This window comes from Crocodylus siamensis, chromosome 5, assembly GCF_052110815.1.
Source record: "Crocodylus siamensis isolate JL-2025a chromosome 5, ASM5211081v1, whole genome shotgun sequence".
In the NCBI taxonomy this organism is placed as follows: Eukaryota; Metazoa; Chordata; order Crocodylia; family Crocodylidae; genus Crocodylus; species Crocodylus siamensis.
In genome coordinates, this window is record NC_143399.1 from 79,823,633 (window position 1) to 79,836,953 (window position 13,321).

General features: G+C 40.0%; 1 protein-coding gene across 2 annotated transcripts in view; it reads right to left on the reverse strand.

The window, feature by feature from the left end:
* Nucleotides 1–1,152: 1,152 nt before the first annotated feature.
* Nucleotides 1,153–13,321, reverse strand: part of ERP44 (endoplasmic reticulum protein 44) — a 109,647-nt gene continuing 97,478 nt past the window's right edge. For both annotated transcript variants that reach the window (XM_090049452.1, XM_090049453.1), the window contains 2 exons: nucleotides 8,757–8,859; nucleotides 1,153–1,745 (listed from right to left, as the gene is read on the reverse strand). In XM_090049452.1, the coding sequence (XP_089905578.1) occupies nucleotides 1,644–1,745; nucleotides 8,757–8,859 (205 nt within the window). In that variant the 3' untranslated portion in view covers nucleotides 1,153–1,643. The remainder of the gene's footprint in view (nucleotides 1,746–8,756; nucleotides 8,860–13,321) is intronic.

Below are 13,321 nucleotides of genomic sequence, written 5' to 3' on the forward strand. Positions count from 1 at the left end.
TTGGGTTTTTAGGTATAACATAGGCTGGCATGGAACTATCCACTATCACTATCCCATCACCAAAATGGAATCCTTTTTTTGATTACGTACGATTGTTCTTCCTATGTTCAGCTCAAGGTATCATAATGCAGTATGAAGGAGGCTGTTACCTGTAGGGTCCCTGTTTTATTTGCAACAGCAATGTATGGGAATGAGGAAAAAAATGACAGTCTTACAATTAAGACAGTTGAATGCTGTCCTGAAGAACACGATTTTATCCCCCGGTCTCTGCCAAAACATTTCTATATAACACTGGACAAGTCCCTAAAAGGTTTTTTTTCCTTTTTTCTTTTTTTAAAGGGGTAGTCAGGATTTGCAAATGCCTTGGTTTCTTTGACCAGAAGCCCTGTATTCTGCTAAGCTGAAGCATGAGCACTGCTGAAGCATGAAATCAAGGGAAGCCATGTTTTGAACACAAACTGGAAATGGGCATTTTGATAAAACAGAGGCCCAGGTCATGGGCCAGGCTTCCACAGTGGTAGATAACAAAAATTAGGTTCACGTGACTTCCAAATGGACACCTAAAATTCATAGATGGTTTTTCTGTTTTAATTTATATGTCGGTACCTCATCTGTAAAATGGACATAACCTGTCTCCCCTCTTTTTCCATATTATGGACTGTCTTAAAAAATTAATCTTTGTGAAGCATTCCTCATACAGTGTTAAGTAGTAGAAAAAAGGTCATGAAGAAATTACTACTGTGTTCAGAGCAGTTTGAATAGCATGCTGCATAAGACAAAGGCACATGGTGAAAAAAACAAATGATTAAACAACAAATGCTGGATAGTCCCTAAGTGAGCATCATGCCACACAATGAATGCAGAAGGGGTCATATGCAGGTGAAAAAAGATTTGATGTGGTCTTTAATTACATAGTCTCCACATATAGGCAGGCACAGGGAGGCTAAATTAAGGGTGCATAAGCCAGCCTAATTTTATCATACTGCTACTGAGTCAGGCATTGCAACCATAGTATTTTTTAACACTACTTTGTAGGTAAAATACATTAAGGACTCAAGATCAGAGGAATGTAATATCGACACCATAAAAATATCAAAGTGGAAAAAAATGGAGATATCTGAACACCTGTTAACAGGAAAGCACACCACAACATTCTGTAAAACTTTAATTTATTCCCTTCCCAAGTATCCAGAATACGACCTCTTAATTATGAGAAAAATGTGACAATGAAACAGAGTACCAGGATAGCTGTTCACATGAAGAGGAAGAAATAAAAGCACATACTACCAGATTACACAGAAAAAAAAAAATCAGAAGTCCTACTTAGAGAGTGCAAGTTAACAGCATGTCTCTGGCAATGATACTTTCATTTGAATTAGAAAAGTTTTACAGAACGGAGTTAGATCAAAAGTCTAGATGGGTCTCTGATATTTTATTATAGCATTAGGAACAAGCCATTTGAAAGATGCTGTACAGAATGACCCACCAAACAAATGTATTTACAAGCCCAGGGAGCAAAAAAATTATTTTTCAGTTTATCCAAAATAAAAATACACATAGAATTATGAAAATATAGGTTTACTATTTCCACCACACAAGTCAATGCTGCTGCTTGAAAAGGCTTGCAAGATTAGTTCAAGTTTTTAAAGTTCATCTTTTTCCCTCAATAATGTGTACCTATGTTCACTGGGTGCTAACTTCTGGAAAGAACTCTCTGGTGGACTGCTTGCTACATCTTGATTTGGCTGAAACAGAACAAAAAGTAAAGTTAGTCTTTGGCTTCACTCATAATTAGCTACTGCCTACATCAAGAAAACAACAGGAACAATTAGTCTGCTTAGCTTGGCAATTTACAAAATTTTAGGAATAAATATTTTGGGAATAAAACATCTCTTCCCTGATGTTGCTCATTAGGACAGCATCCATCCCCATATATATGCTCTAATATATATCCTTTTAACAACTACCAAACGTCACAATGGATAACACATTTATAGCCTTATAAACATGTCCCACCCATGCCTCTGCCTGTTCAGTACATAAGATTTATTATGACAGTAAATAAAAAATGTTAACTTTGATCTCAAATATCAACATGCACTTGTGCGGGACCTGTGCATCAGTTAACTGCATGGTTATTTTCCTATGTGGAAGAAGGTGGTCATAGTGGTGATCTAATTAGTTTTCTCTCACAATATGTAACAGGCAGGAAAGGATTATTTTATAGAGAACTCATATATGCAGCATCATCCACTTAGCTATATTGCTTCTTGGATAAGAGCTGAGAGATGGGGATGTATGTTTTGTCCCCACCTGCACCACATACTATGCACATACACTCTCATGTAAAATTGGAAAGATGATACCCGAAGCCTTACTCCAAAGAGCAGTTATTAACAGTAGATGAGATATAAACACTTAGTTATCTGAACTTAGTTACGGATGTTTAATGTATGGAAGGAGATGACTGAAGACTGGCATTCTGAAAGGGAAAGAAGGAAGAATGTGGAATATGGACCATGTGTGCCCAAGTGTGGAATACATGCTATGTACCCAGTAGTACCCAGTTTTTTGGCTAGGGTGTTGCACATAGCTAAGATTGCTGTCACAAGAAAGAGTACATGTGCACATATTTAATTTCCTAGGTATTGTTTAATGTTTAAGAGGGACAGGAGATTGGGTTGGAAAGATGGTTCTGATAATTGCGTCACAAATGCAGCTAGCGATGAAGACTATCTATCTTTGTGCATACAATTTTTCAAATCCACAGCTTCATAAAATCATAGTTGCCCATATGAAAGTGTGTTGGCCACCTGTCACTGCACCTATGTTCAGTTATGAGAAACAGCAGCAGAAACAGGACTGTTCCTTCTGAAATATTTTTATTTCACTGTTGTACCAGGTCCACTTGAGATTACCTACTAATTGCTATGCTGGTAGGCAGTATTTAAAAACTAATCACTTGAAAAAGACTGTGGTAAGTTTTACAGAGGCACACAACCCTAACCTTGTGAACTTCTACACTGAAAAACAACCTTTCTGTAGAGACAAACAGAAGTTTACACCACATCTGAAGCCAGATAACTCCATCACGCGCCCGCGCGCACACACACACACACACACACACACACACACACACACTGAAGTGGCATGTCATGTAAAGACCCATACACATCTGTCTACTGTACTTGATATATTCTTAGAGGAAGAATGGAGAAGAGAGTAAGACCACAGCACCAAGCACTGGGGCTATGGCAGACAGGTGGGAGCTAACAAGGAGCAAAGAGCATTATGGTCCAGCCAAGCTCATCCCCAGATGACCATCCCTGTGGAGGAGCAGTATCCAGCTCATGGCTTGCAAGCAATATTCTACCTAAAAGACCACCTGATAGCACTTGCAGCCTCAAGAAATTACAAGGTTGAAACAGGTTGACAGGAGCAAAGAAAGGTGTCAACTTGCAGTGTTACTAGCTCAGTACGCCTATGAGCCACTGAAGGCTGAGGACTACTGGCAAAGCATTAATTTTTTGAGTTGTGGGTTGGATTACTAAGCACCAACACTAACACCTTTGTTGCTGTAAATTAGAAAAGTGTAAGTGTCATTATACTTAATAATTTCTAATAACTACAATTAACATCCTGAGCAACATCAACCTATGTGCCTTAACCACAAAGCTAACATAGACTCCTCTCTCTGTAGAGATAGCTCCTTTTCATTTCATGTCAAGATACAGCCACCCCAATGAACACAGCCACCTCAAACACATAACCTAAATTCCAACCTTGGGCCTTATGTACAAATGACTGATCTATTACTACATACACGTGTATGCTATTTATCTGAAGTCAGCAGAGGTGAGTTGCAGCTTTGTGTTTAGCATGATCCACAGGGCTACTGGGCATATATGCACTGGGGCATCTGCATATTGGAAGAAAAAGCAGCTTCCTGTGGTGAGAAAGATCTTCATTTTTGAGATGGAATGTAAGTTGTTACTGGTGACTTCGTTAGTGTTTGGTCATTTCCTTGGCAGGAAACGAACTTAAGTAACCTTACCTGTTAATTAGAAGGGAGAAAAACTAAGAAAATTCAGTGGTGATAATCTATACAAATATACTTTCTGCATCTATATCAATATATTGATATAGGTATAGATATATCTACATCTGTATATTTCTATACTAGTGAATTGCCCATCAAGAATGATGGGGGGGGGGAACTTGCTAACCCTACCCCCCTCCGCACACCACCACTGCCTCCCAAGAGCAGGGGGGGAGGGGGCGAAGCTTGCCTCACCATCCCCTCCATCAGCATCCCGTGCCACCACCACTTCCAAGGAGCAGGGCTGCTGGCCTTGCCTCCCCGCTCTGTCCCACTGTCATGGTGGCACGCTGCCTGCCTCCTATCCATAATGCTTTTGGAGCACTCTGATTGGTTGTTTCAGTAACCAGAGTGGTCCAAGAGTGGTATGGACAGACAGACAGACGGACTAAGCCCTTTATTATCTTAGAATATATATGCATATATGCTTATTAATATACTTCATTAATATTTACAAATATATAACTAATGAAGAGTCTGTGAAAGCAGAGTGGCTCATACAAAATTATATGTATATGCATATACAGCAGCATCTGGTGCATTGCAGTGACAGATAATCACCCAGTATACAACACTGCCAGGGAGTTTATCTGTAATGAAGCGCTTTGTGGGAAGCTAGCTGAAGTTGGCTAAAATTTTTCTCGTCCTGTCTGGGAAGTTGGGTATTATGGGTAATTCCTTGTATACAAGTAAATACTGTAAAACCAACCCCATACAGCTGGTTTATGTCCAAATATGCAGATAATAGATGACACACAAGACCATGGTTTGAATTCATTTTCAGTGCAGCTTCTAGAAGAGTGCAATAATTTTACCACCAGACTATTTTCTACTGTATTCACTTGTGTCCAAAACAAGAATCTGCCCCCCTCCCAATTAACACTTGTGTACTGGCCCGGAGCTTGGCAGCTCACCTCTGGCAAGCCAGGGGAGGAAGCAGGGGATGCAAAAGGTGGGAGTCTGGCCCCCTGCTGCTTTCCCTGCCACAGCGGTGGTGGGGGGGATGAATTTAAGATGACCCTCCCCAAAAATTAGATTCTATGCATGAAAAATGACAATAAATGTATAATTTCCCATGTAGAGAGTCTAGTTATTGTGGGGGGGGCGGTCATCTTAAATTCAAAGTTGTCTTGGAGTCAGGTAAATATTCTTTTCAATGTCTGACTTTTCAAGTACATATGCTTCCACTTTAATCAACATACTAATAGCAAAAAACTAAGATATGGGATTGGAAATGGAAAAACCAACAGGTTTCATTTACTACTTATTGCATCTTGCTTTGATGTTTGTAATAGCCATCAAATAAAACTTATTAGCCCCCTGCCCCCCCCCCCACAATTGAGCAAAACCACAAGACAATGGTAGACAAGTTTCAGATGAGCAAATACCGCCTGTGTAAGGGGTGCTCAGAAGGTATCTAAACTGATCTATTTAAGCAGATTTCCCAGAACAAGCTACCACTGTTCTGATGTTTGCTAGCAGCACTTTTCTTCCTCTAGAATTTGCATGAGAACACGTCAGAGTGTCAGTCACCAAAAAATATGAAAGTGGAGATTAGAAATCAGAGCAGTAAACAAGCGCCTCCATAAGACCGACCTTGCTGTAGAATAAATTTATAAGGCCATGATGGCAACAGTAGAAAATGATGCCACTTCATATGCCACAGTTTAAAACAAAATAAAATAGGCAGCTCAGTATAAGTAAAAGGAATATCAGTATTCAGAATAATTCAGTCAGGGAACCATAAGAGGCCATGACTACTCAATTGGGACAGTCCCAGAAGATCACTATCAAGGCACAGAACTCATTGAACATCAACAGCTAGTTCATGCCATCCTCAGTGAAGACCTACGCATGAGACAAGGACTAGCAAAGTGGCTGCCCAGATTGAGTGCTGCTCAGACAAGAATTGTGGGGTTGGTTTCCATCGCTCGATTGGACCAAGCACAGAGCCAACAGGGGGAACTGTACTGAAAAAAACAAATTAATGAAAAAGGTGTTTCTTCCTTGTCTGGCTTGAAGTTTTCTATACACCCTTTGCTTCTAACCTGAAACTGCAAGAATTTAGGAGACAAAAACATACTTGTAAGCCAACCCAAACACTTTTGGGAAGTGCTATTGAATCTCTAGTGGTGTATGCTATACTGTATTAACCCTAATACAAGAGGAGAACGTGCTCAGTAACGAAAATCAAATACAAAGTTTATTAAACGCAGCCTAACACTGAGCACAGCTAGAAAACACAGGGGCTACAACAATCAAACATTCTCATTAAAATTTATCAGAAGAACAGGTTAGCACAGCCTGTCTAAATAAATGGCAATGCCCAGTGCATGCAGTCTGCCTCAGCCCCAATTCTTTTTCATGTCATGGTGAGCCCCTACAAGGCATATATTTTGACTTCTTTTCACTCCCACACCTGAGTTGCACCTTTCTTTCCCATTCCCAATGATTCCTGTTTCTTCACCAGCTTTAAATGTCAGAAAGACTTCACCAAATGGGGCCCCAAACAGTTCACCCAGAATCCCTCTCACCCCCTCTCTGAGCCAGCGATTAGTGTGGCTCTGCCCCTCAAGTGGAAGAGCTGCCCTGCACCAAATCTGCATATACATTTTTGGAGGATTCCCAGGACTCATAACTGGAACTGGGTTTTCTTGTCACAACGGGCTAATTAGCACACGCACCTCTGTGGGGGGGGAAGGGAGTGGGGGTGGTATCTGAAATATATGCACACACTGAGCAATACTGAGCTGTGGGATCACCATGACCTCAGAGCTCGAGTAAATACACTGTATTTGAGTAAATACGGTATACACAATGTGCCATTCACATACAGGTTTCTCTCGCTTTATGCTGTACATGCATTCCTGGAAAATGGTGCATAACTTGAATTCGCATAAAGGGAACCCACTTTACAATGTAACAAATAGGGATACATTCCAAGACCTCGACTGTACTGACCCCCAGACCCACTTCTGCAAGACAATTTTGGTACTCACCGACAGCAGACAGTACACACAGGGCACTATCATAATGGGGATGGGAACTTCAGAAACATGCTTCTTAGACAATAAGCGAGGAGCGCAGATCCACACAGGAGACTATATTTTGATGCATGTCACTCCTGTAATGCACTGCACAAAGCAGTTGACTGTGGGCTTCTACACTGGTCGCATAAAGAGTGAATTTATCTTGCATATAATGAATTTTTGGTATAAAAAGGGTCTTTGCATAAGAGTGAATGTGCACATACAGAACCCACATAAAGTGAGGGAAACCTGTATGCAAAACTCATGGTATACACTGGGACACTGTTTCAAGGACTGTCTCGGTTTTTGTTTGCTTTGTTTAATTTTTTAGCTTTTTTTATGTTTTTAAAGAATAGCTCTACTAGGGCCACACCATTTAGTATCAATCCTAACTCAAGGTCGTATTATGTCTCTTACAAAGTTCCAACGGTGTCAATCAGTAATATTTAGCTGAAACAATTTTATTTAGTGCCTGCAACTCCAAGCTTCTTTTTCACTGCTGGCTAGGTGATCTCCTTGAAACCTCCTGATCTTGGGTGTTCGGCACAGCATTCCTAAACAATGACTCCCTAATCATTTCCCAAGGGAGGGATGCTTTTTTACCTACAATTTATCCTTGTACTGCTGCCAAAATGTTTTAGACCTACTGAGGACTTGGTCCCTTTCCTCACAGCCATGACATTTTCCCTTAAACCTTTCTACTGAAAAAGTTACTGCTTTTTTTCACGTTGCTCATCACCCTTTTTAGGAAATAAGACCAGCAGCAACCAAGCCATTTCACAGCATGTGTAAAAGCTGTTGTGTGATATCCATCACTGAAAACCCTGAGCTGCAGTATACACTGCATCAATCTACATAAAAGATCTGAAAGATGCTCATATCTTGTCTTATATTGGTGAAAGATTCTCAGTCCACCACAGCCTGTAAATCTGATCCACAGCAGACCTGGAAGGACTGAAAAGCAAAAGCCTGCAGAAAGCCAGTCAAGTGCTTCAGATGAACATCTGTGACCCAAGTGGTATAATGTCACTTTATTTCAGATTATTATAAATGGAATTTAAGCTACCATAAATAGCAGCTAATATTTCATCTGGTGCGGCGCAGCATTCTAGCTGCATAACCCACCCAGAACCGTTTCCTGGTGGGACAAATCAGACCAGCCTTGAACCTACTCTGGCACAGTTGTTAGCTTTCTTGGGGTCCCAGCATTTTACAGTGGAAGGCACTGTAGCAGCCTCTGAGATGTGCCAGGCTCTGCTCTGGTGAACTTCAGAACAGAGCCTTTAGATACCACTTCTCATATATAACAGAAATTCAACAGATACAATAGAAAGGGAAAGGAAGATCTTGGGGCTAGAGCACAGACCTACACATCCAGTTCCCTTGTAGCACTGCCACATACAGTACTTTCTTTCAAATGCAAGTAAATTACCTAATCATTCCGTTCATTAATATTTCCATATGTCACAAGAGCATTCTGAGGGCTAACACCTAAAACCAGTTGAGAGCTATCTTAAAGACGACTCTAAACTATAAGTACCAACACCACCAAACAAACTTACGTTCAAGCTGAAAAAAAGTTTTGATCAAGTGACCAGATATAAATCCATAAACTGCTGTCAACCTACCTGACCAGGTGCTACATCAGTTGGATCAGGGCCATGATGAAATTCTCGGTGCAATTTTCCAGAGTGCAAATCTAGTACAAACTGTTTCAGTTTACCTGGAATACTGAAATGAAAACAAAAATCTCAAACATATGAAAAAAATTCAGTAATTTCGATCAGAAAAGTATATTGCTTTGAGTGGCCTACATGTCTCTTGTCCACCACAGTATATTCACTTCAAGTGGTTAATATATGGTAGAAAACCAAATGGACATTAGGTTTGTGCTAAACTATCCTACTAGTTTCTTTTTCTTCTCAACTCTCTCCTGAGGGCACAGCAAGTATTTCTTTCCTTCAATAACTCCCACAGAGTTGTACTAACCAATAACTTCATTGTATACTCACTGCAGCTCCCCACTAACTACAATGCAGCAGAGAACAGCAGGTTCCAAATGCACAGTTTACAAATACAAATCACCATCAGGTAGCAGTATTGACAAAATGTCTTTGAAAGGTTCTCCAGTGTCAGAGTAATTGCATATACACCAGAGATGAAGTCTGGGGGTTAGCAATTTAAATTTAATCTGAGATCATCTACTGTCACCCACAGCAAAGTGTTAAACTACATCAGCCAGTTCTATCTATGAAAAGTCAAATGTGCTTAAATTGCTTAGAGTGAACACATGGTCTCATAAGAGGTGAAGATTAGATTTTAAAACTACAAATCTGAGCCTCAAATATACTAAAAAAAAACAATTTGTGAGCACAGTAGGGTAGTAGTACTGTTGTAGCTATGTCAGTTTAGGGAACATGGAAGAAGCAAGATTTGCTTGGCAGCATCCTGGATCAGCTACTCAATTGGGAGAGGTGTTGTACAAGCTCTTGAGTACAAGGTGCTCCTCCTCAGATCTAAGAAGGAAGCAGATACAGCCTAAGCTAAATGCTAAGTACTGTGTTGAACCCCATTACATAAGTGAAAGTGATCATTTAAGAAGGGAAGTTAGCAGAAGTAGTTCACACCAAGTAAAGAGCAGCTGAAATAGATATATCTTATGTAAGAGAATAAGACCATTGAACAAAAAAGGACCATTAATCTGTGGAGAACAGAGGTGTTAGCAGAAAAGTATGTGAATTGTAATGAGCTATAAAACTATTCTGTGTTTTTGATGTGCAATAAAGTTATAAATTTTTGTTCCCTGGCCCATCTTTTGATGGCATTGAGCAGATTTCCCTTAAGCACAAGGATTGTGAGGTCAAAGAGGTAGTAGTGGCTATTTTGTGAAAAGTATTTTGCCACCACTGACAGACTGTTCTTCATCATTTTTCTGTGAGAGTTCATTCTGGAGCACAGAGGCAGTTTATTTTCACCAGCATAGTTTCTGTGAAGCCCCTGGGTGCATCAGATGAGATGTTTCACAGTTTTGTTAGGTGTGTGCAGGATTCATGGACTCTGATGGTTTTACTATGAGATGTATTGACCATGATAATATTAGAGATGTGCTGTCAAGTTTTGCTTTTGTTGTTTAGTTTGTTTTGCCTGGAGAAGAGGGTTTGTTTTTGATGATGGGTCTGATAAGACTGGAGGGGGCAGTGATGGTGTTTGAAGATACAAGCCTCTTCAAGTATAGGATGTAATTTTTTAATTTATGAATAGTGAGACTTGTAGTGGATACACTTTGAGCGCTTAAAGATGGATGAAATGTGCTATATAAAGAGTGCTATATAAAGATCTAGATACCCTCATTTGTTATTACTATTGTGCACTTTTAGCATCACACTAGTTCTCTAGATACCACAGCAAAGTTCAGGAATCCACTTTATTAAGTGATGCACAAATGCACAGAAGGGCAGGCCCTACTGTGAAAAAAAGTGCATTATTTTATGGGCAACGTTGGCTAGCACAGAATATCTTCTGCCAAACTAGAAAAAAATCACTTATCTGGAAAACTGCCTATTAGAGCTGTTGAGCAAAAAGCTATTGGGTACAAGAGCTTCAGAAATTTGACTGGAACAATTCAATTTATACAATCCACTGTGTAAACAATCCTGAATTCTGTCACAATTGGATGGTAAATTTTAAATCTGGACAGCTTACCATTGGACACAGGCAAGTGTTTAACCGTATTAATGTGACTTCTTATCTAATTGATCATGTTCTTAAGTGACTTCTTATCTAAACTGCATTCTTTAAATGAATATATATACATGCTATACATAAACAACTGTGGCAAATATAAGTTAATTGCCCAGTTACTTCTGTAAATCATACCACAGACTAGTGAATCGCCATATTTGGGAACATGATCACTTTTATAATTGTGACGGCTCAGGACATTATCAAGTGAGATGACTCCACTATTTTTATTTGCTTTTGCACCTTGCTCAATTGAATGCAAATTTCAACAAAAACTGAATTTCTGGACATTTAATAACTGAAATTTTATCATATTCTCTTTACGTCTCAGTTTTTCTGAACATTAAGAATGTGAGAGCAGACCTTTAGCTGGTTTAAATCGTCATAGATCCACTGAAACCAATATACAATTTACAAAGCTTAAAAAAAAAAAAAAAACTGCTTGGAGTTCACATCCCTTTCAACACCATCAAAGAAAGGTTTGAAACAAAACCCCTCATTTAGAGAGTTTCTGCCAGTGTCTCATGAATTATTGCAAATGTTGTAGTGAGCCAGCTCTCAAAGGATTTTTGGTTTGGATCTATGAAGTCACAGAAACCTTGCATGTGCAATCCAAAAGTTTCAGTGATTAAATGCAACTGAGATGGCAGGGGACTGCAGTTTACCCTTATTTTTACCTGTGAAATGGGTCTATAATAAAGTTTGAAGACTAAACTGCACGCTTGTTAAATGCTACACCAGTGTGCATCAGTCAGCACCCAGACAGATTAACTAGCACATCAAAAGGCACTGCGAGGGTTTGACAGTTAGCTATTTAGACTGGAAGGCTAGTCAGTGAGTATGATACTTAACCAAAGAGGTCAACCTACTAAGGATTTCTCTTTTTAAGGAGTGAAGCTTATCTTTAGCACATCCACCACCAAGGAGAGGAAAGTATCACATGGGTACTCGCTCATCGCTCAGTTGGAGAAGCAGAAATTTAAAACAACTCAGCCAGTTCTAAAGCCTTGATAAAAAGCAAGGCTACTCGGTAGAGCCAGAGTATTGCAGCATGTCAATGGACTGGTTCGTTACAAGTCACCCAATCTCAAACCTGAATAGGGAAAAAGCGTTTCAGTATAGGGAAGACACTGGTAATCAACCAGGAAGAATCTGTGAGATCAAAGTTGAGAAGGTGGCCAGATAGCCAGAATCATTCCAAATAACAGGGGAGGACTGAAGACCCCCAAGGGGAAGTTGGGTACAAATCCTGCAGACTCTGTCCTGTAACCCAGAGGCCTATGCATGTGGACAAATCTTGGATTTTAAAAAAGGGGGTGCCGATGGTGCGACACCATCACACATAACACAATTTTCTTCAGTTAAAAAAATTAGAAGCTTTACTAATATGCTAAAGGCCAAGGGCTATATTATTTAGTTTAAGATCAAGCCAAAAAAAATAAAAATAAATTTATTAAAATGTGCACTAATTTATTAGGTTATATATAAAGTTTGCAAAACACAAGCTAAGCAAAAATACTAGTCCTGTAGTCATTATGGTGTAATACACATCTCTTGTTCAGACTAACAAAACGAAGTCTAGCTTTCTTAAGTGTCTCAACAGTCCCTTCAATACGTCAGTGTCAGTCCTTTTTACACCTGAGTCAATGTTACCAATCCAAAATTAAGATTTTTACCTAGAGCTAGAAAATAGACGGTAGAGTTGTGAAACAGAAGAGAAACATTACCAAGAATGCCTAACAAACAGCAAATTTGCAGAAGAAAGTGTAGTTTAAATAGTGGAACATCAATACAATTCAAAAGGAAAAAGGGTTGTTAACACCTGTGGAGTAAAGAAAGATTTGCAGCATTCAGGTAAATTATAGTGAGCCAGGATGCCACCTGACCTGCTCAGTGCTGTCTGACTAGAAATGCCACTGCCAGGCAGTTGGTTTAAGCTTTGGGTGGAGCAAGAATCAAAGGTGGATGCAACAGCACCCCCCGTACACCCTGATATCAGATCCTGCCTGTGAGGGCACTCTGCAGTCCTTGGACTGCTGAGCCAGATCCTTAACAGTACTCAGAGCTGGAACCAGACAGGCTCAGAAGAGGTTAATCGAAAGCTGAGCCTAATGCTGGAACCACGAAGCTGGAATGCTTGGGATCAATGGGAACCTATACATGAGCATGGAGGCTGCTCCAACGCACTGGAATTCCAATGCATTGGAACAGACTCAATTAATCGTGTCTGCTGGATTGTGGCAATTACCGTGCTCCAGCAGCATCCTATATCTCATGTATTAGTGTCCCTGAGCTTGAAAATGGCAGTTGAATCACTTGAACGACAGCTCATCGAATGAGCTTTAGTTCAAGTGCACCCACCACCATTTTTAAGCACAGGGATGCTGATACACGAGACATGGTGGTGCTTTAATTAGAGCGGCTCCCAGAGCTGCTCTAATCAAAGTGCCAC